Source organism: Melospiza georgiana, chromosome 16, assembly GCF_028018845.1.
Source record: "Melospiza georgiana isolate bMelGeo1 chromosome 16, bMelGeo1.pri, whole genome shotgun sequence".
NCBI classification, from domain to species: domain Eukaryota; kingdom Metazoa; phylum Chordata; class Aves; order Passeriformes; family Passerellidae; genus Melospiza; species Melospiza georgiana.
Genome location: NC_080445.1, coordinates 9,769,875 through 9,789,943, shown reverse-complemented (window position 1 = coordinate 9,789,943; position 20,069 = coordinate 9,769,875). Strand labels below are relative to the sequence as shown.

The 20,069-nt window shown below is 38.4% G+C and overlaps 1 protein-coding gene across 4 annotated transcripts in view; it reads right to left on the bottom strand.

Moving 5' to 3' along the window:
• Positions 1-506: 506 nt before the first annotated feature.
• The window catches only part of MRTFB (myocardin related transcription factor B), a 64,103-nt gene continuing 44,540 nt past the window's right edge, over positions 507-20,069 (bottom strand). For 2 of the 4 annotated variants that reach the window (XM_058035182.1, XM_058035183.1), the window contains 9 exons: positions 17,104-17,244; positions 15,797-16,044; positions 14,076-14,232; positions 10,920-11,942; positions 9,412-9,567; positions 6,972-7,130; positions 6,548-6,685; positions 5,130-5,190; positions 507-3,483 (listed from right to left, as the gene is read on the bottom strand). In XM_058035182.1, the coding sequence (XP_057891165.1) occupies positions 2,945-3,483; positions 5,130-5,190; positions 6,548-6,685; positions 6,972-7,130; positions 9,412-9,567; positions 10,920-11,942; positions 14,076-14,232; positions 15,797-16,044; positions 17,104-17,244 (2,622 nt within the window). In that variant the 3' untranslated portion in view covers positions 507-2,944. The remainder of the gene's footprint in view (positions 3,484-5,129; positions 5,191-6,547; positions 6,686-6,971; positions 7,131-9,411; positions 9,568-10,919; positions 11,943-14,075; positions 14,233-15,796; positions 16,045-17,103; positions 17,245-20,069) is intronic. The other 2 variants (XM_058035180.1, XM_058035181.1) reach the window with 1 other exon arrangement.

The following is a 20,069-nucleotide window of genomic DNA, read 5'->3' as shown; positions in this document are numbered from 1 at the left end:
CTTTGCAACTGTTCTCTTAATGAGAAAGATTCAGTTCTGTGCAGTCAGACTGCACAGGCACAATTAAATTTCTAAGATGTATTTGTGCTACAAAAATTTTCATGTAAAACATGCACACACAAAAGTCTAAGCAAAACCTATTTCTGCCATAAACAGGCATATACAACTATGGCAAACATATCACATTTCAGAACAAAGTCTAAAGCAAACCATTTTATATAAGGTTTAATACACAATTCTGAAATGTACAGAAAAGTAATCACACATTCCCTACACTAGAATATTTGTACTTCAGAAACTAAAATGATCCCTTAATTTTTATTTTTTTTCAAATAGACGTTCAGAGCAGAAAGCTATACCGTACTGATAACAAGACATCCCAACTGTTTGGGTTTATTTCTGCACAAAGATTCCTATGGATTAATTAACATTCTACACTGCCAATAAGGGTAATTTTGTAGCAAGATGACTTTGCCAGTTTCAAGCTGTATTTACATGCACATCCAAAATGACAATACAGTTGCTCTAGGTTAATTTGTCCTCTAAAAATTAATTTACTTGCCTCTCATTTAATCAGGAGGCAGGGTCAAAAAGGGATAACTCTAACCACACATATATTGTATGATGTCTGGTGTATCACACATAATAAACTGACAGTACTGCAGAACACTAAATTTCATTCAGAGTTGTTCCTATCAGACCAAGAGTCCTTAATTCTTATTCTCGTAACAGCCGAGGGCACTTCATATCTCAGAGTGTCAGCTCCCAATATTGGATGATGAACAGGAATGCAAAAAGTTGAATGTGAAGTGTTCACTGTTACTGAAAAGTCCTATACCATCAAAACTTAAGGCAGACAGTCCCCATGTAATATTGTACTCAAGTATTGTAGGCACAGCAAGAAGGAATAAGGAATTCTGTCTTTCAACTGTGTGTAGTGAAAATCTCCAAAGATTGTTTCTTGTATTACTTTCATATTACAGTAATTCTTGGCCAGTAAAACCAGTGAAGGTACACAATGATTTAAAGTGCTGTAATTGATATGATGCAAACATATGGTATCAGTTCAAACCCTGAATCACTGATGGAATCCATTATTTTATCTGAAGCCAATGGAACTCTGTCGTATCAGTGAACCAGACTGCATTATATCTGGAGATGCAAATTTTCAGCTAATTCCGTAACATTTTCTGACAAAAGTATTTGTTTGATGTTAACATGATTGTGTTGTGTTTTAATTTTTGAAAAATGTGGTGAAGGCTGCTAAGTGGCTAACAGCTACTTACTGTTTTCAGTATTTCTTTGATACATAGCATTATTCTAAGAAGTAGGCAAAAGCTTTGGGGCATTTTTTCATTCAATCCTACAAAACTTTATTTTTGAAACTTGTTGGTGAGGAAATAACCATGCAATGAGATCAGTTTTCAGACTAGAAAACATGCAATATTTCTGTATTTCAGGAAACAGGGAGTGTTTCCTTTTATCTTAATTTAGGAATTCCCTAATAGGAAATTCCAATTTTGTGTTTGATTATAAGCCTCCATCATCTATGGCAACATTTAACAGCTATTACCTGAGAGACAACCATAGAATGTCAAAGTATATTAGTTCTACTTGATTTTTTTGTTTTTCTTACTCCTTTCAAAATAGACTCTGAAAACAACAACTATGGGCTTTAAAACAACAAAAAAATATTCATGTGCTGTGCTGTGAGGTAAGAGCTTAATTTTTGCTATTCTCTGTTTCAGATATGCAGTATGCCTTCTTATCACAAACAGTACATTCTGATCCTGGTGTTTAGGATTTGCACTGAGCAGCTGCTCTGTTGGTTTCCCTGATGTTATGTAGTGGCAGACAAAGCTGTTCAACAGACAAAGTGTTCACTGAAAAATTATGGTTGTCCTGTCAGCACTGTCCCCTGCAACTTGATCTCATCCTACAAACATCTTTTATTGAGGGCATTGGGACTATTATGCATAGATGCTTGCAGGATTGTAGTATACAACACTATTAATTAAACTTTTCTACTTCCTCAAACTTTTCTAGTATGCTGAGATACTGGATTCAATGATCTAACAAATATCCTCAAACACAAAGCAAAACAGGATATTTACTTCCATTATAATAATCTCTTGTTTGAAGACCACTGTGTTCCCCTCTGTTCACAAAAATAAGCTATATAAAGTTAAAAGAGTATACAAATAACTGTCTGATATACACATTAAAACCTAGCTATTAAATCCAGAGCATTGCTATAGAAAATTCAGTGTTCTCAATATTACCTGGCATTAGCTACAGTGGATTTCTTGCAGTTACACTTAATATCCCTTTGGATGCAGGTAAATTCCTCCCTCACGATTAAAGAATGGGGGAAGTGTTTTAAAATCCACAAAAGCAAAATATAAAAACAATTTGAACAAATTAAGAGACTAGAGATATGAAATTTCACTGAACCAGCCAGTGCTTCTATTTGCCTTTGCCCTCACAATTAGTTCTGAACCTGGCTCAGGCTTTCCACAGGAACAATGAAGTGCAGTGATACCTCCCCTCCCCCAGCCATTTGCTCACTGGGTCAATACAGAGAACTGACATCTCACTCTCAGTTTAGTCATGTTGTGTTGCTCATTTAAGCATTACAAAGTCAGAGATGTAACTTCTCTCTTAAATATTTGTGATACATTTACCTTGGGGTACTTTTAATCACAAAGTACAATCATCCTTTCTTGACTTGTGAAATACAGCTTCCAGAGGGCCCTGATCTGCATTACTGATAGGTGCATAAAGTGATTCACTGTTGTAAACTTGAAAATCAATAAGGAATTAGCTTCAAGCATTTGTTCTTCCCAACATTACTGTCTTAGTTTATGTTAACTGCAATCAGAATGGTTTAATAATGGACCTCTGTGTAGAGAGACTTGCAGGTTGTGTTCTCATTGGCTATAGCTTAATCCCAGTGCAACTGTAGATCTTGTGGATCTAGAAAGTCAGTGGAAAACACGCTCGGGGCAGCAGAACTGAGAGGGGTGAGTCCAGATGAGGAGCTGGGCATTGGAATGTCCAGCCATTCCATATTGTCCAAATTTGTATCGGGAAGGTCAAGAGACAGACAAGAATTATTAGTAGTAAACTGTGGGTCAGATGTTTCCATGGGTGAATGAGAGTGATCTAAAATGCTGGAGTGATTAAGCAGATCATTCTGGAGGTCTTCAATTAAAGAAAATGACTCTCTGTCCTCATTACTGCTTGTCAGTTGAGGAATTTCATTACCTGATGGTAAAGTTCCATCCAAGAGGGCTTCAAGTTGGTTTTCCAAACTGATAGACAAGCTGGTTGTTGGTTCTAAGGACACAGGAGGAGGGGCCATTTGGATCTGCGGAGGTGGACGGGATACCACTGTGTTCACTGGCATTGTAGTGATGTTGGCTGTTACTGGTCTCATTTTAGATATGGGAGATGGTTCTTCTTTTATTGGAAGGGAAATCTCTGCAATAAAAAAAGCCCACTATTGAATTCAAACAGATAATGACATAATAGCCTCCTACAGAGAAATTCCAGCCCATTTTGGGATGCATCCATAGTGAATTAAGTGCAGTAACAGTCACTGTGCTGCTCCACTCATATTCACATACATCAGACTCTGGCATGGCCTCCATGAACCACAGAGTATTTTAAACAAGTCCCAAAGTTCTGCTTTCAGTGATAGCTCAGCAAATTAGCATGAGTATTGATGAAAAAAGGAATGTATCTCTAGATGTTACCTTAACCTCCTTCATGTTTATAGTTCTTCTCATTAACTGGAATAATTATGGAACTAACACATTTCCTTGTATAGAACCAATTTTCAGTTTCATCCCTGTTTAGTACTGTCCACGTTGGTTAATTAAGAGCCCATGAGATGAAATGATGTGATTAAGAAGCATTTATTCTCAATTCTAGAATCTAAAACTACACTTCTGTCAAGAAGTTCCAGTGGCAGTAACAACAATGGGAAATAAAGCCTAAATTCCAATTTATTCTTAGGCATGAATGAAGCCCAAAAACAAGACAGACAAATATGCAAATAAATCCTCTAGCACAAGTGATGTTCCTAGCAGAAAAAATATACCTGACAATATATTTTGTGCTGGTTTTCCAAGCAAAAACCCACAGCCTTCTCACTCTCCTGAAGTACATTAGTAAATGAAACATTTTTCAGGGCAGAGCTTACTTACATTAATTGCAACAGCCCTGAATGCTTTACTTTGTTTTTTTCATAAAGATGATCATTAATTTAGCTTGAGTTGTTGAATACTCAAGTTACTTTTCTCAGTCTACTCATATTTTCTGCAGGTGACCTTGCAATTTGCATTGAAAAAGAAAAAAAATACTCTGATATTTAGAATATGGCTGAAGTGTTCCAGTAGCCCAGAACCAGTCCCTCTGCCCTGGCATTCCCTCCTGTCAGGATCCTTACATGACAGCAGTTATAATCCATTCCCTTAACTGAATCACTTGGCACATCTCCCACTGCTGTAATGGCTTCTTGGGCTCCTAAGCCTAATTATGGCTGAAAGCCTCTTCCTTTTACTGCTGAGCTACTCTGTTTATTATTTCAGTTTTATCAGTGCCTTGCTGATAGCTCCCTTATTTTAACTGACATAAAGTTGTTATTCATTAATGTCTCCATGTAGTTCATGCACACTTTTCCCAGTAATGTATCTTTGATGTTTATAGTTGATAACACAGGGTTATATTTAATGAAATTTTACTATCAACATGCTTGAACTCTTACCTTACTCTATTCTTTGTATAATTTCAATAAACATGTTATGGACTTGCTCAACCTTTCCAATTTTGATAAAGTATGTATGTGCTAACCTAAGGTGTTATTTTAATCATTTGAATGCTGCAGAGATTATTGTACAGGTCTGCCTGAGCTAATTTGCAACCATGAAGTTCCACAGCAGGTTGACTGTGTTTTGGTAAATGTCTTTTTAATAAGGAACCAAGCAAACTTTCAAAAATTTAGTTTCATTCAGGCTTGCTAGATTCTAACTCCTGTTCCTAAAAGAATCCTCATTTGATGATAGCAGTGAGTTTTTACTATCAGGTTTTAAATCTTTCCATCACACAGCTGTCAATAAGCTTACCTCCACTCTTGATGAGAATATCAAAAAGATCATCCATCTGCTGACTGTGTGCACTGGAAATCTGTAGTGCAGGAGAACAGGGTTATTCTCTTTCATGAGGGATTTTTTCCTATGCTTATTTTTCCTAGTTTTCATCAACAGTATGTAAGTACTAACCTATAATAAAGACTAAAATCCTTAATAGGAAATTGTCTAGCTAGAAAACAGATACTTTGGAGAGACATTTGCAATCTCTGTAGTTGGTTTCAGTACAAAGCAATAGGGAAAAAGCATGACAAAGACTTCATGAAGGCAACCTAGGAGAGAGGTGCAGGAAGCCAGGGATCAGGAGAGTTACTAACCCCATTTTGTACCAGGATGGTAACAACTGCAGCACTTTGGGCTTGCAAACCCTGCTCTGCTGTCTCTCAGAGATAGCCTGTAAATGTCACTCATGTAAGATGCATATTATTAGGTGTCTTTGGGATTTCTTCCCAATTTGTAGATTTATATTCTTTTATTTTTTAAAGGGGAGGGGGTAAGCTTTCAGGAACTGCTCATCTTTGTTTTGAACAGCCATCCCCTAAATAAATGAACCTTAACCAAAAGGTAAGAAAACCCCCCACAAACCCACTCATTCAAAAAGTCTAGAAAAAGTGGAGACTTTGATGAAGGTCTGAAGAAGTGTTTTAAACCATTACTTGTACTCCAGGGATGGAAGTGATTTGTCATCAGGAGATCCACTGGGGAGTCCCTGGCTGACTGGTAGTGACAGAGTAACCTGTGTGCCCTCCCTGTGGGGATGTCCCACATGTGCCAAGGACACAGGAAAGGGCATTAGGCACCCACTGCTGTGCCTCAGATCTGCCACCACAAAAACCCAACCAACACAAGGGGCTACAAGGTTTTATCTTTTGGAATTCTTTTTTGCATTCTGAAACGCACAACATTAGGAATACTCATTATTACTCATACTGGCAGAGCACTACCCAGGACTATTCACCAGGATCACTCAGTACAGACTTTTCCAGCAAGCACCAAGCTCGTGTTTGCCTGTGTGTACAAACACATTCACACACATTCTCCTCACGTTTACTCACTTTGGAAAATACAAACATATTTCCTCTCTTAAGTGTGAGGTTTGGGTATCCCACATTCTCAAAACAAGTCATCTGAAGGCTAGTTACTGTTAGTACCAGCAGCATTATCCCAACTAGATGTATCACACACTGGGAACTGTAAGACTTATTTACATACATGCTGCTTTAATAACAGAATAATGAAACAGGAGTCCTGTAGTTAAACACAGTTATGAAACTAGTGACAGGGTATGTTAGAAAATCTTGACACCAAACAAAAAAATCAAAACCTAAACCAAGCAATGGTTTTGGTAATTACAGAGAAAAGCTTTGTTTTTAGAGCCTGAAGAAGGCAAGTACCTCACGCTGCGACGGCTGAACACTGCGGGTCTGTTTTATGGCCTCCTCGTAACGAGGAGGATCTTTTGTCTTGGACACTGTGTTGTTGAAGAGGGGCTGCTGAACAATGTAAGGCTGGGCTTGAGATGGAGACCCAGGCTGCATGAAATAACAAAATAATGACCAAATAATGTGATTTAGTGAATTGAGGATGTATCAAGCTCTACAGATTATTCTATTTTGTCACATCAGTCCCCTTATTAATGTAATCAGAGGATAAAATAAGTTTATTTCTCCCTCTAACACATATGCACATATCAGCATTATTTTAATCTACAAAACATTCTTCCTTGAGTGAACTGCCATATGTAAACAGTCACATGTTATATAAGAATAATAATAATGTAAACATGAACTTTATGGAAGATTGTTAGGATATCCTTACCTTGTTGGGAGCAGCAGGTCCATTCTGCACAGAAGGGACCTGATTACCACCAGGGTGAATGTTAGAGTTTGATGATTTATTAATAAAAGATTGTGAAGGTGTTGAAACTGGTGCAGTCTGATAGGAAAATACTGCATTTGATGTGGCAGGTGGAAAAACCTGAAAACAATCAACAGATCAGTCTCAGATTGTGGGTTTTTTATTTTTAAAGAAAGGTAATATTGGCTATATTACATTAATGAAATAGACCTTTGTTTTAAAAATACTTGCTTGCTTAAATTCCCTATTAAGTGAATGTTATTTATACTGATTTTTCCTTTAAGTGGAATAATTTTTAAATTCAGAACAGTTAGCTTCTGAAAGAAACTTTGTGCTCTGACATACTTTCTTTCATCACTCATTACTAAAAACATTTTCCTGCAATTTTCCAGGAAGCATGAGGAAAGTGTATGGAACAGTTCAATAGAATATCCATGATTTCCCCATCTAGTGGACAGTCAATAACATGAGCTTATTTCTGGCCTGACACAAACTGTACACAATTTGCCCTCTCCTGCCAGTTTTAAGGCAGAATGGTTTGTCTGTCATATAATTCTAATTTTTTTTGGAAAGTAACTACAGGTATCTATGAGGATTGAGGGAAAGGCAAAAGATAAAACTGATGAACATGGGTATCAAGTATAAGTTTGGTTACTGGTATATGAAACTTTTTATTTCTTCAACTGGTAGTCCACATACTCATTGCAAATGATTCCCAGCAGAATCCTGTTTCTCATACTTTTGAGTTAAAGGGAGATAAAGAGAAGCTATGAATGCATCAGCATGTAAGGCTGTTGTAAATTCTGCCCAAATACTCCCAAATACCTTTATAACAAAGGTGACAAATCTTAGGTCATGGATGTAGATCTAATGCTGCATGCATGAGGGGTGTCCTGATCTGTTGTACCTCATCAGTATTTTTCATTTTGATGTTAAAACCAATGCAACAGCAGGCTGCAAACTCTGCTGGGAGCTGTGGTCTTCATGACACTTGATCTGAATAGTGGGGAGGACTGGAGAAAATGTCCTACAGACATTTCAAGGAACTTGGAGGCAGCAATGGCAGCAAGCTGCCAGTCTCTGTTACAAGTACATGCCTCAGGATGACTGGAAAATTTCTCTATAGGACCTGTTACATTAACATGCTAAGATTAGCCCCTCACCAAAGTGCAGAAAACTTGCATTAAATCTGCTTTTTGGATGTATGTCAGTTTTGACTCCTCAATGTCCTCAATGTCCATGAAATTACACAGATTGAACAAGCAGTGTGAAGAGTACTGATGCTCTTTCAGCTGTGTCCCCCTTTATTACCCAGCTCTCTGGAGAATGGCAATGCACAATTGCACATCCTCTAAGTTAAGTTCTTATCTGCAACAAGAGCCCAAGCACAGGCAGATAAGGTTACTCAGGGACAATCCCCAAATCACAGCAGAACATGGGGTTCATGATGCACTTTTGTAAACTGAAATAAGAACTTTGAAGGCTGAGATGTAACAGTTACATAATATACTGTAAAAATGACCCTCTTCATCTTGGAATTTGAGTTGTTTCTGAATTATCTGTCCCTAGGGGCAGGCTGAAAATCCTTGCTGTCCACTGATAAGGATGCAATAAAGGTCCAAAACTAATGTCCACATTCCTAATAACAGGGGTCAGTCTAGAAGAGGCTCAGAGGAGGAGAAAGCCTTTCTTTTGTGATGACTGGTGCTGATGGGTTGGTATCAGTTCCCATATGAACATGACTGGAGGGGCAGTCACAACTGTACATCCAGTGCTGAGAACATGTGTTGGAATGGGCCATTACAGAGCTGATTGTTTTTGGTAGAAGCAAGAGAAAGATCTCTCTGAACCATCCCCTGCATTCCTTAGGAAGAGCTATGGTAGGGTTTGGACTCACTGGAATTACCATCCTCAGGATCTGAGTCCATAGCTTTCTTCATAAGGAGGGATGAAATCAACAAGGAAAGTCAGAACACCAGAATTAACTTCTATAAAAGAATAAATCTTTGAAGTCCTAAGTAAAAGCTTTCTCTTAAAAACTGCCTATGAGAATCTCTTATTTAGAGCCAGTGGCAAATAAGAGAAACTGACTGGAATATACCTGGCACACACCACTTGTGCCAAGTGTGAGGAAGGATGCAGTAGGAGTCATGGCCTAAGTGTGCCATTAAGATAAAAAGTCTTTAGACTATGTATATATCTGCAACTGAAAAATAAAGTCCTGCACAGACTAAAATTTGGGAAAAGAAGGAGTTACAAACCCATTGTATCACACAGAAAAATATGGTACAGATGTTAGGTGACTCGATCATTTGTATATAACACAAAAAAGATTCCCAAAGCACTGCCTAGAACTAGATCATACAACTATTTATCTTCATGTTTATTGCTATCCACAAACCTTTCTGACTTGTTGGCTCTGACCAAGTGCGTGCTGCGTGATGGTATTTTGTTTTGATTGTGGAGCATGCATCTGAGGTGCTGTCTGCACCAGGCCAGAGGAAGAAATAGGAGCAGGTATTTGTGATGGGGTCTGTATTCCAGCTTGTGATTGAGCCTAAAGGATGAAGATAAAATATTTGAATTACTTGTATCTTACACTAAGTTACATAATCTATTGCACACCTTATGCAGAATAGCAGTAACATGTATTCTGGGAGGGATGAGTGGGAACTGTACAAGAAACCAAACTGTTACTGTGTTTGGTACTGGGGAGTTCCCAGCTAAAAGGTGATGTTTATTTTGCCAACAGAGTTTAAGACAAAGACAAACTGGAGAGAGCCCAGAGGAAATGCTAAAAATAACAGGGCACAGAGAGAGCAGATATCAGTAAGAAAGGACTGTAAGAACTGGCTTGAGTAATTAGAAGACAAAACTGATAATGCAAGAAAAAGGTTGCTTTTAAGACCATGGTAATTTTTCATGGCCAGTGAAAGGCAAGAAGTATGTCCAACTCATTAAAAACAATTTTAAGTGATAGTGGAAAACTTTCTGGAGTATAAATGAAGTAAAATAGCAGGACAAGCTGCTTAAGGTTGTGACAGAATTCTAGTAGGATTTTAGAACAATTCATGTGGAGATCTGGGTGTATGGCTCCTAGGAAGAGTTCTTGCACTGCAGACTGGGGCCCATTCTCACCAGAATTTTCCACCCCTCATAAAGGTTGGTGGATGTGCTGCTGCACAGGCTTGCAGCAAGCCTGGGCCCACAGCATGCACAACAGCCAGGGACTCACTGCAGCTGGAAGAATACTTAGCTGCCATGATGGGTGGCAGGGGATGTTCCAACAATGCCAGTGGGAAGTGCATTACTGCTTAATTCTACCATTCCTAGTTCAGACCAACAGGTTACACTGATTCAGCTTGGTCAGATTACTCCTGTACATCTGTATTTATAGCCTGTCGTGGTTTATGCTGTATTTATTCACTACCCATAATCAGCCTAGAAATAATATTTGCACAACCATGGTTTCTTTTTCTAAGTCCACAGGAGAGTTGTACAATCTGGCATTCACATTTTTAAATATATTGAAGCATCACCACATAGTAGGTAGTTCACATATGTTTTGCAAACAGGGCTATCTCAAAGTACTGAGATTGTAGCCATCTATTACAATTTGCAGTTAACAAAATGATGGTATATGCTACCTTAAATCAAATTGTGCATGGAGGCAGTACATGGTAAGGCAATTGCTTATCAGGAAAGAGTAGGAACAAAGTTGCAAAGAAATAAGTATTAGAAGCAGGTATTACAAGATCAACTCAAGCTTTTGCACTGTTTCCCTTAAGCAGAAACAGGCTAAGCCTGAGTTTTAAGTTAATCTTACAAGCAGCACATTTACCTATTTACACTAAGTTATGAAATACTGCCATGCAGGTTACATGATAAAAAAAATAGAAACACCCTTACCTGCAACTTGATATTTCCAACTGGTAACTGCACTGCAGTAGCAGCATTGGGTCCCTGGATGGACAGTGGGAGGAGCAGCTGGGCAGTTCCTTGTGTAGTTAATAAAGCTTGAGGCTGGGCAACAACTGCAGTTTGTGGCTGCCTCTGTGGACTAACATAAAACTGAGAAATGGCATTGTGAGGTTCAGCTTTGGCCACAGGTATCTCCTGCTTGATAACAACTGCCTTTTTGGCAACTGGATTGTGGCCAGCGGTGTACACGGGCTGTCCTAAGGAATGGCTGGCCACAGGGACAGACTGACTGGTACTTGAGCAGTCAGCAGGGGCACTTTCATCTTTGACAGCACCACTGAACTGCTTCTGTTCCAAAGCAGCTGAGTTACCAAAAGTCTGAGACTGTTGCTGTTGTCCCCTTTTTTCAACCTCAAGCTGCATTTTCAATACTTCCACAAGTTTTTGCTCTTGTTCCAGTTTTCTTTTGAGCTCTTCAATTTGTTTTTCTTTTTCTTGAAGCTTGCGGTCCTTTTCTGCTACATCAAACTCCATGGTTGAGATGCTGCCACTGCTGCGATTCTGATTATCCTCGTTTGTAGTTGCCCTCAGGGGTGAAGTACTCAGGAACTGGGATGGTGACATCATGGTCATTTCTGGGAAAGTGTCTGCCATACTCGTGTCATCTGTGCTTAGACTGGACTGTTCAGAGGGAGAGGGGGATATAGGCAGGGGAGAGCTGACGTTTTCAGTATTTACTGCTTTGCTGCCAGGTGCAGTAGATGTTTTTTCCGGAGGGAAGCTGGATATTGTAGTAGCCACTGGTTTATTTACTGCTGCAACAGGAAATGCCACAGTCACTTCCCCAGTGTTACCTGTGGCCCCACTAGAAGTTGTCACTGTCACAGAGGTACTTGTAGCAACCCCATTGTTGTTAAGATCTTGATAGGTTTTCAGACGCTCAATAAGGTCTGTTTTTGTTCCAGACACTGGTAATCCCCTCAGTTTCAACTCCATTTTAAGCTCTGCTACCTGAAATAAAATAAAATAAAACACTATAATAAAAAAGGAAAATATTAAAACTTACTGATAGGCATTCTTATTACATCTTAATAATGAAAATTATTTTCATTCCCATATTTGCTAGTTATTAAATCTCTGGGTTCTGACAGCATGCATTATCTATGAACACATTGCCATGACCTCCTACTTACTTTAGTATTTAAGTGGCCAAAATCTTAGCAGTGTTCAGCTGTACAGTGAATAGTAGCAAACTGATGATGTTTTTTCATAAATATTCAACATGGAAAAATGCACCTACAGCTCCAGTTCTGAGCTAAAAACCTCTGTAGCAAAGCAGCAGACAATGGCAGCAGTGCAGATAAAAGCAGTGAGCAGCAGCACGCTGAGCCCCTTTGTTACACCATCAGGACAGACAGATCTGTTTCTGAGAAACTTTATCAGGTCAGCTGATGATTTAATAGACTCATCAAACACAAAAGGCTCTCTTGCTAATTAGCAACCAGTCACCCTATGTGCCATCTGTGTTTCCTTTACAAAAACAGTTTAAGCAGTCAAAATTGATTTCTGACAGAAAAATGTTCTCAGTTTTTTCCAATAAGCTTACAGACAAAGTAAAGTGCAAATATGTTGAATGTAAATTGATTCTATATTTCAAAATATCAGTTAAAGAAAAGCAGTCACAAAGAATGACTTCTGTTTATCATAAACATGCACCACATATTAGAGCTGCATATTAGAGCTACCTCTAATAGAACAAAAGGTAGTGACCTCAGTAGTATTTCAGTACTCAGCCAGCCTAGAATTTAAGTTGGAGGTATTTTTGATTTGGAAATGATGAGAAGATCACAGCAATATATTTTACATCTCTAAAACCCACAGCAATTTTATGTTAAATAACTCCCTAGCCAATAACCATCAGCTGTTTCCCCCAGTCTGGTACCCTCTGCACTTGGGAGTGTGTTCTAATTTTTCTCTTTTTCAACAATTCATTTCTGAACTCAGAACTGATTTAGCTGATTCAAAGGTAAAACTACCACCAGCAGGTCTGCAAGGAAGGCTTATGTGAGTGTTACCACATCAGCAGGAATACCAATAAATTGTGCCAAGAAATAGATAAGTGAACAGCTTTAATCACTGCAAAGCACAATTCCAGGTATTAACTTTAAAATCTTCACAAGATTTTAGTTAAAAATTTAAGGACTGGAAAACTGATTTCAAATGTTTTTGTTTGAATTGCATTTGACTTATTTCATATTAAAAGATTGGCTTTAACTTAGGACAATATATTACCACATTGAGAATCCAATCTTCAGAAATTTCTTCATTTTATCCCTTCAAATCTAAAAGAATCCTCCCTCCCACCCCTCACAAACGCTGGTAAAGGCAGAGAGAAAGGAATTAATTGCCCACTAGATGTCCCTACGCTGCTGCTGAAGTTTGGCACATTCCTACAGCTGCTGAATCCTAAACCCCCACAAGCTGCTTCAGATTTGTCTTTATTCCTTCTCATTTATTTCAGAAGGAACAAGATCCTATGCAATGCCCTCACAGTGCAAGCTGAACAGTCTAAACAGTTATTTATGACTTAAAGAAATTTTGGAATTTAGCATTCATTTTCATATGTGGGGTTGAACTCTGGTAAGATCTTTTCTGTTCTCTCTTTATAAATAGTCTTATTTCTGTTTCTATTTATAGCAGTGACCTCTCAGAGTATGTTTTTATTAGGGCATCTTTTCATTTATATTGCTTAACTAAACCTCTTCACTGATACACTGAAATTGTCATGAGGAAATTACTGCTCCTGTGTTTAAATCTGCCTGAGCTGAAAAACTTCACATGAAGTGAACCTCACATCTTACCCAAGGTGTCATAGTGAGGGACCATTACAATGTGTCTGAAATTCCTCCTCTTCTAATTCTTTGGGAAAGAAATGTCAGTTCTGGAACATAGGCATATGAGGAATCAAACATTTCAGTCCAGGAGAGTTGTGTGTGAAAACTTAGACACTCTTATTCTAACCAGTTAGGAGGAAAGGACAGTTTTCATTGGTACAAATTGCTAGGCACATTCTCAACAGTAACAGTTCACAAGTTATGAATTACAGGAATGCACAGGACTGGACAAATCCCTCTTATCTTTTACCTTCAAGTCATCCAAGCTTGAAGGCAGAGGACCTGGTTTCCTGCTAGGAACATTACTGGTCTGTCTTGGTGAGCTGGCAGCTGATGTTGGTGTACTGTTGTTGTTCAGAGTATTCAGTGGTGAATTCCCATTGTTGCTCTGTTTGTCATTCAGTGGCCTTCAAGTAATAGGGAAAAAAGGGACAAGAAAGTCAATGCTAAATATATTATGTTTTCAATCAAGAGGCTGTGATTCTGAATCTCATGTCTGTGAAACTAATGAACAAATTAACTTTTTTTACAAATCTATGCTTAACCTAACACATTACTGTTAAGTATTTTCAGTAAAACAAAACAGGAAAACAGAGAGTAGTATGTTGCTATTTTGGTTTGGTTTTGCAGTTAAGCATACCAGTTTATGCTTCATAGTTTTGATTATTGTCATGGTATCTCTGAAGAACACTATGGACTGCAAACTCTATTTACACAAATTAATCACCAGCTAGGGCAATTAGATTTTTGTCTGGCATCAATAACCACCCTCCCATCACTGAACTCTGTGATGCAACCCTTCCATAGATGTCCAATGTTCACACACAGTATGGACTGACATAAAGCAGTTCACTTTGAAGATGATGCATTTTTATCAGCTGTACTCAAGAATCTCATAGAAGGATTCTGAAGTAATTGTAAAAAATTAAAAATGCCACCATTTACACTAGGTATCATAAGTCAGCTCTTTGATTTCGTTCAGCTGATTTATGAAGAAATGTTTCTGAAATGTCAGTAAATGGAACATAAGAAGCGTGGGCAAGCAGGCAGAAACATCGCCAGTCCAAATGTTAGGATACATGGTAATTATAAATACAACCACAGATGGTAGCTTTAACTTTTCTAGCCTCACTTGCTGAAGAAAAAGAACTCAGTGAAAACTCATTTTAAAAAAATAGCTGAAAGTCAATTTGAATTTAGGCTTGTGTGACAGTGGCATGCTACACTTTAAGCACTTCTAGGAAAAGATTGGTCTTAGATAATGAGAATTAAACTCTGCAGATAGTCAACTTCTTGTTTTGTTATGGGATGCTGGCACCTCTTTAAACATTTATTTTTTTGACTGTTTCTACCTATAAATCAGTGAGTGTTCTTCTCACTGGTAAAAGTGCTAAAGATCAGTACTAATGAGGAACTCATACCAGCATTAGAGATGAGGCTATAAACAACAGACAAATCTTATCATATCTAAAAAGACTGATATGTCTTATTTGTAAACTGCAAGGATGTGGTTTGTGAATTTGATGTAAAAAAAATAAACCCACAGGAATAGTGCATGTCTTTTTTAAAGACATGGTCTGCAAGCTTCTCTCCTGCCTACCTAGCTCACATTTGAGTGAAAATGGTGTCAAAACTTTCTTGATTTTGCACAAATGTATTTGAGTTTCAAATATGCATTTTGTCAGAAAAAACACATCTGACAGGTAGGATGTTCTGTTTCCATGTCACATAAAAATAACTAGGACCACCTCAAGGCTTCTCAGACCTCAGGGTTATTTTAACAAGAGAACAACCTCACACCTTGTTAAATAAGGCAAATAATACCCACAGTGATGCAAAATACCATTTAAAGTTTTCTTGGGTTCCAACTGTCTCTTTAATGTTTGCAAACCATGTTTACTTCTAAAGCCCTAAGCCTGTAACTGATGTATATGTTTTTTCTTAAAAGGACACAAACAATGCTTCACATACTTCAGCAGTGCAGGTAGAATTGTCTGGTAGTTGTAGTGTTGTTGCTGTTGGCTCAGGATCTGCAGCTGCAAAAACAGTTGCTGCTGTTGTAGCAGACGAGCATAGTTGGAGTCCATCTGTGGCTCATTTTTCTCACCTTTCTGATCAGGTGGAATATACTGATGGTACTTCAATTTTTTCACCCTTGGCTTAGGTTCTTTACATTTCTTGCTCCGATGTTTATCATTTGGGTTCTTTGGGTGGCTTTGCTGTTTATGGATGGAAAAGATTGAAACAAAACCACAACAAATGTCACTTCAAGCAGTTATGCATGGCTCAGAGATGCAGCATACCAGAGCACTTTTACTGTAGAGAGCTGCTGAAAACAACTGTCCTTGAAAACATCCCCAAATGAACCATCCTTGGAAGGTTAACATACTCCAGCTGGCTTATCCCCTGCACATGTAGGGGTCATCAAATCACAGTTTTTGAATGGTTTCTCAAAGCTGGCACAGCTAAGGGATTCTACTAGTCATGACCTGTCATTGCAAAGAGGCATTCTTCTTAAGCAGCTAAATTCAAAGCCACTTAGCAGTTTGTGGAAGTAAAAGCCAGTATTCTAAATTCCATCTGTAAACATCTGAGGTACTTAGAGGTCTAGACTGAAAGCATGGACAGACACTCCTGTAAATTACTGGCAGCAACATCTTCATTAGCAACACTTAAGTGATTAAAACTTTCTTCCTTTACAAGCTCTTTGAAATTATTTTGAGGGGAAAATTGAAGGCAGAAGGTATCAAAGAAGAAATGCTGTGTTGATCCATGCCTGTTCACTACACAGATAGCCTCTTTTGGGGCACATCTGAATTAAGGTCCTGCATTAAGTAAGCTGGTACATATCCAGTGATTTCAAAGGATATAGCCAAATTTATATTAGAAAATGACTGCCAGAGGTCATCCTGGTACATTTAACTGAGTTCATTTCACGTAGGTAAGTAGAAGTCTACATACAAATATTCATTAACACAACTGAAGACAGTGGAGTTACTGAAATGAAACATTATGGACATCTAAAAGAAATCCCTGTCTAACTGTATTTGAAACGTTTCCAATGCTGCTGGCAAAGTCAGTGCAGAAAAGAGAACTGAGTATGTTCTTCTGATCCCCAACAAGGGTACAGGAACTTCTCCCTCACAATGCATTCTGCTTATACATCAAAACAACTGAGACAACAGTTGTGAAAAAGGAGCAATGCTGCTCACCACTGCTTGCAGGTAGACTGTGAATGCAGTGACTCTCTATTCAGTTATCCTCCATATAAAACCCACCTTCACTAAGGTTGGCCCAGGCTTGGCTGCAGATACAGAGGTTGTGGTCAGGGTGGTTGCAGCAGTGGAACGAGTCACGTGCTGTTCGATTGTAGAGGGGGTTTTGAGAAATTCAGGAACTGGAGAGGTTAAAGGTGGATACTGGTATTAAAAAAAATATAAGGAAAAAGAGAAACATTAAAAACGTCGACCGCCTGAGTGACTGGAAATAATGTGAAAACGTTAAGACAATTGACTATCACATCAAATTCACAAATACTTTTTCGGAGGAATGGTGAAAACAGAACTCCTGTACATGTGTACAAGTACTCTATAAGGGCACATTTTGGCACACTTCAAACACAGCAAATAAAATAAAATGGTTTCTTACTTTGACTTCTTAGTTAGCTAAGAAAACATTGCTTTATTACTATAAAATTGAGACCATCAGTATTTTTTGTCTGTGAAGTCAGATTTCTGTGTATACAAGGAGAATCTTAACACCCAAACAAGTACTGAAAGGCATTGCTTTCATAAAGGTCAAGCTTCAGCAGGCAAACAAACTTCTTGCTTCAGAATGATCACGCAGCAGGACAGAAGGTGCATTTTCACCCTTCCTGTGGTATTTTCACAGAACCCCACCTCTGACTGTGCCAGGAGGTGCATTTCTTCTATATCTTATGCCAGCAGAAGTGTAAACCCGAACTTTGCTCATCTTAAATTTGTCATACCAATTTTTATTGTGCTGAAATTGGTTTGTGATTTTAGGTCTTAAAGAAACCTACTTATTTCCTTCTGTGGTGAATATCCCTCTTGATGGAATACAGACTCTACATAAACAGATCTCAGCCCCTGTGTTCCTAGATATACACAGAAATCTTTACTCAGAAATAGATTTTTCATTCTCGGATTATCTTCCTGTTACAGTTAACTGTGTTAACAGTTTTCATTAGTCTTTCTTGGATATAAGTAACTGAAAATGTTCAGGATATTCCACATAGAGTCTCACTGCATCCTTACACAGTGGCATTAGCACTTCTCCTGGAATCACCTCTTCTGACAGGCTTGCAGTTTTACAGAGGATGTCCACAGGAGCTCCCTGACTCCACTGCTGAACATTGCACCCCAGCTCTCTTCCTCCTCAGTTTTCTCTTGAGTCAAGAGTCCCCAGGTTTCCACATTTCTTTGTCATGGGAAAGAGGGGCATTGTGTATTTTTCTTTCCAAGAACGGTTCATTCTATTGGAATTGCATTTCTCTCCTAAAAGCCAAATCACCCAGTTCTTTTTGCATAATAACAATCCAACTGTGTGCTGACTGTGCCTTCCTACTTTTGTTAGGTGACCTGTTCTTACGTCAAGGTTGTTAACGGTAACATGAAACCAGAACGTCCCAGATCACCTCCCACAGAGCACTGGTACCAGCTTCCTTTCAGCCAGCACTTCCCTCTTTCTGGCTCATTTCTGGTCATCTCCATCCTCATTTTCCTAGTGTTTACTATCATCCAGTAATAAATCCAGCCAGATGACATCAGTTGCACTTCCATTGTTTAAGAAAGCAATTAGATCCCCTAGCACAATGCTCCTTTTATAAAAGCCTCTTCTTTATATTCCTATCAGTAAACATCCTTTTTCTTCCAAATTAATTCCAAGACTTGCATTATAATGAAGTCTGACAGGTACTTTCTGTTTCATTTCTTCCTGTACCTTTCCTGTATTTTTCTGTACTACAAAGGACTTAGTACACATTTTGCAACTCTATGTCCTGGTTCTTTTGTGTTTCTGGGATAGCAGTTCCCAAGGTGCCAGTCTGTATGAACAAAGCTCTCTGACTTTTGCTCACAATTAATTTGTAAGAAATTTCCATTTTGTCTTCATGTTTCATTTAGACATCTCACTGTGTTCCCAACCATCAGCTGCCAAGAGGCAACTCTAGCCCATAACCCAGTCAGCTGAAAAGTGGGTTTGATCCCTGTCTTGCAGCCACAGAGGAACAACTCCTGATGCTTGCTTTATTAGACAGCAGATTTACCATGCCCTCCCTGTCACTGAAACACTGTGCACATGCCTGGCCTGTCCTATCCAGCCTGGTGGCAGGCTAAAGATACAAATGTCTCTATTTTTATTTCCAAGTTTCCAAGTGTTTGCTCTGGAAAGCATCTGATATCTACACAGTATCTGTTTTTGCTGGACTTGCACAACAAAAAAAAGCACCACCAAAACCCCAAATAACCTCTTTTCACATTGCATGAAAATCATGGTGTTAAACATTTTCCTCTTGCCAGAGAGTAAATTACTTCTCCTTACACTAGCCATTATCCTAACCTACACACAAAGCTTTTTACAGACTTCCCAATTTTACCTGCAAGTGTTAGATAAAGCAATGAACCATACACATAATTTATTTTTAAATTCAAAAACTTAGATTTAACAGATCTTGACTTCTTCACCTGATTGCTTCATAAACTAGTCATTATTTAATTTGATCAGATCCCTATTCCAAATAATATGATTTCTGTACCTTTTCTGCTGGATGCCAACAAGAATCTAGCAGGTTAACAAGCTACAGAGAATATATTAGGGAAACAGTCATTCTGTGCCATCAAGCAAAATTCTTCAGCAGTTTTGAAGATAACTATTTAATATCTTCTGAATTGTGAATACCTCAATTTGATCTGTTTAGAGTATGACTAAAATGCCTAATCCTTACCAGATGCAAGTACACTGGGTTAAAGCAAGTTTTAGGTCATCAGTCAGCAAGAGCTGAAGGTTCTGAAACTTCTGTTACATCCTCTGATGTCTGGAAATGTGCAGAGGAGGAAGCCTTGAAAAGAACTCTGGCTGCACTCTGCTTTATTCAAAACTTTCTTTGTATTTTTTTATTTACTTTGTTGTAATAAAATTTAAAATTTATCAGAGGAAATTAAAAGAATAAAGGAGCCATTCCCAGACATGTCTCCTGTAGAGACCTGCTGTGCTGTTATTCTTT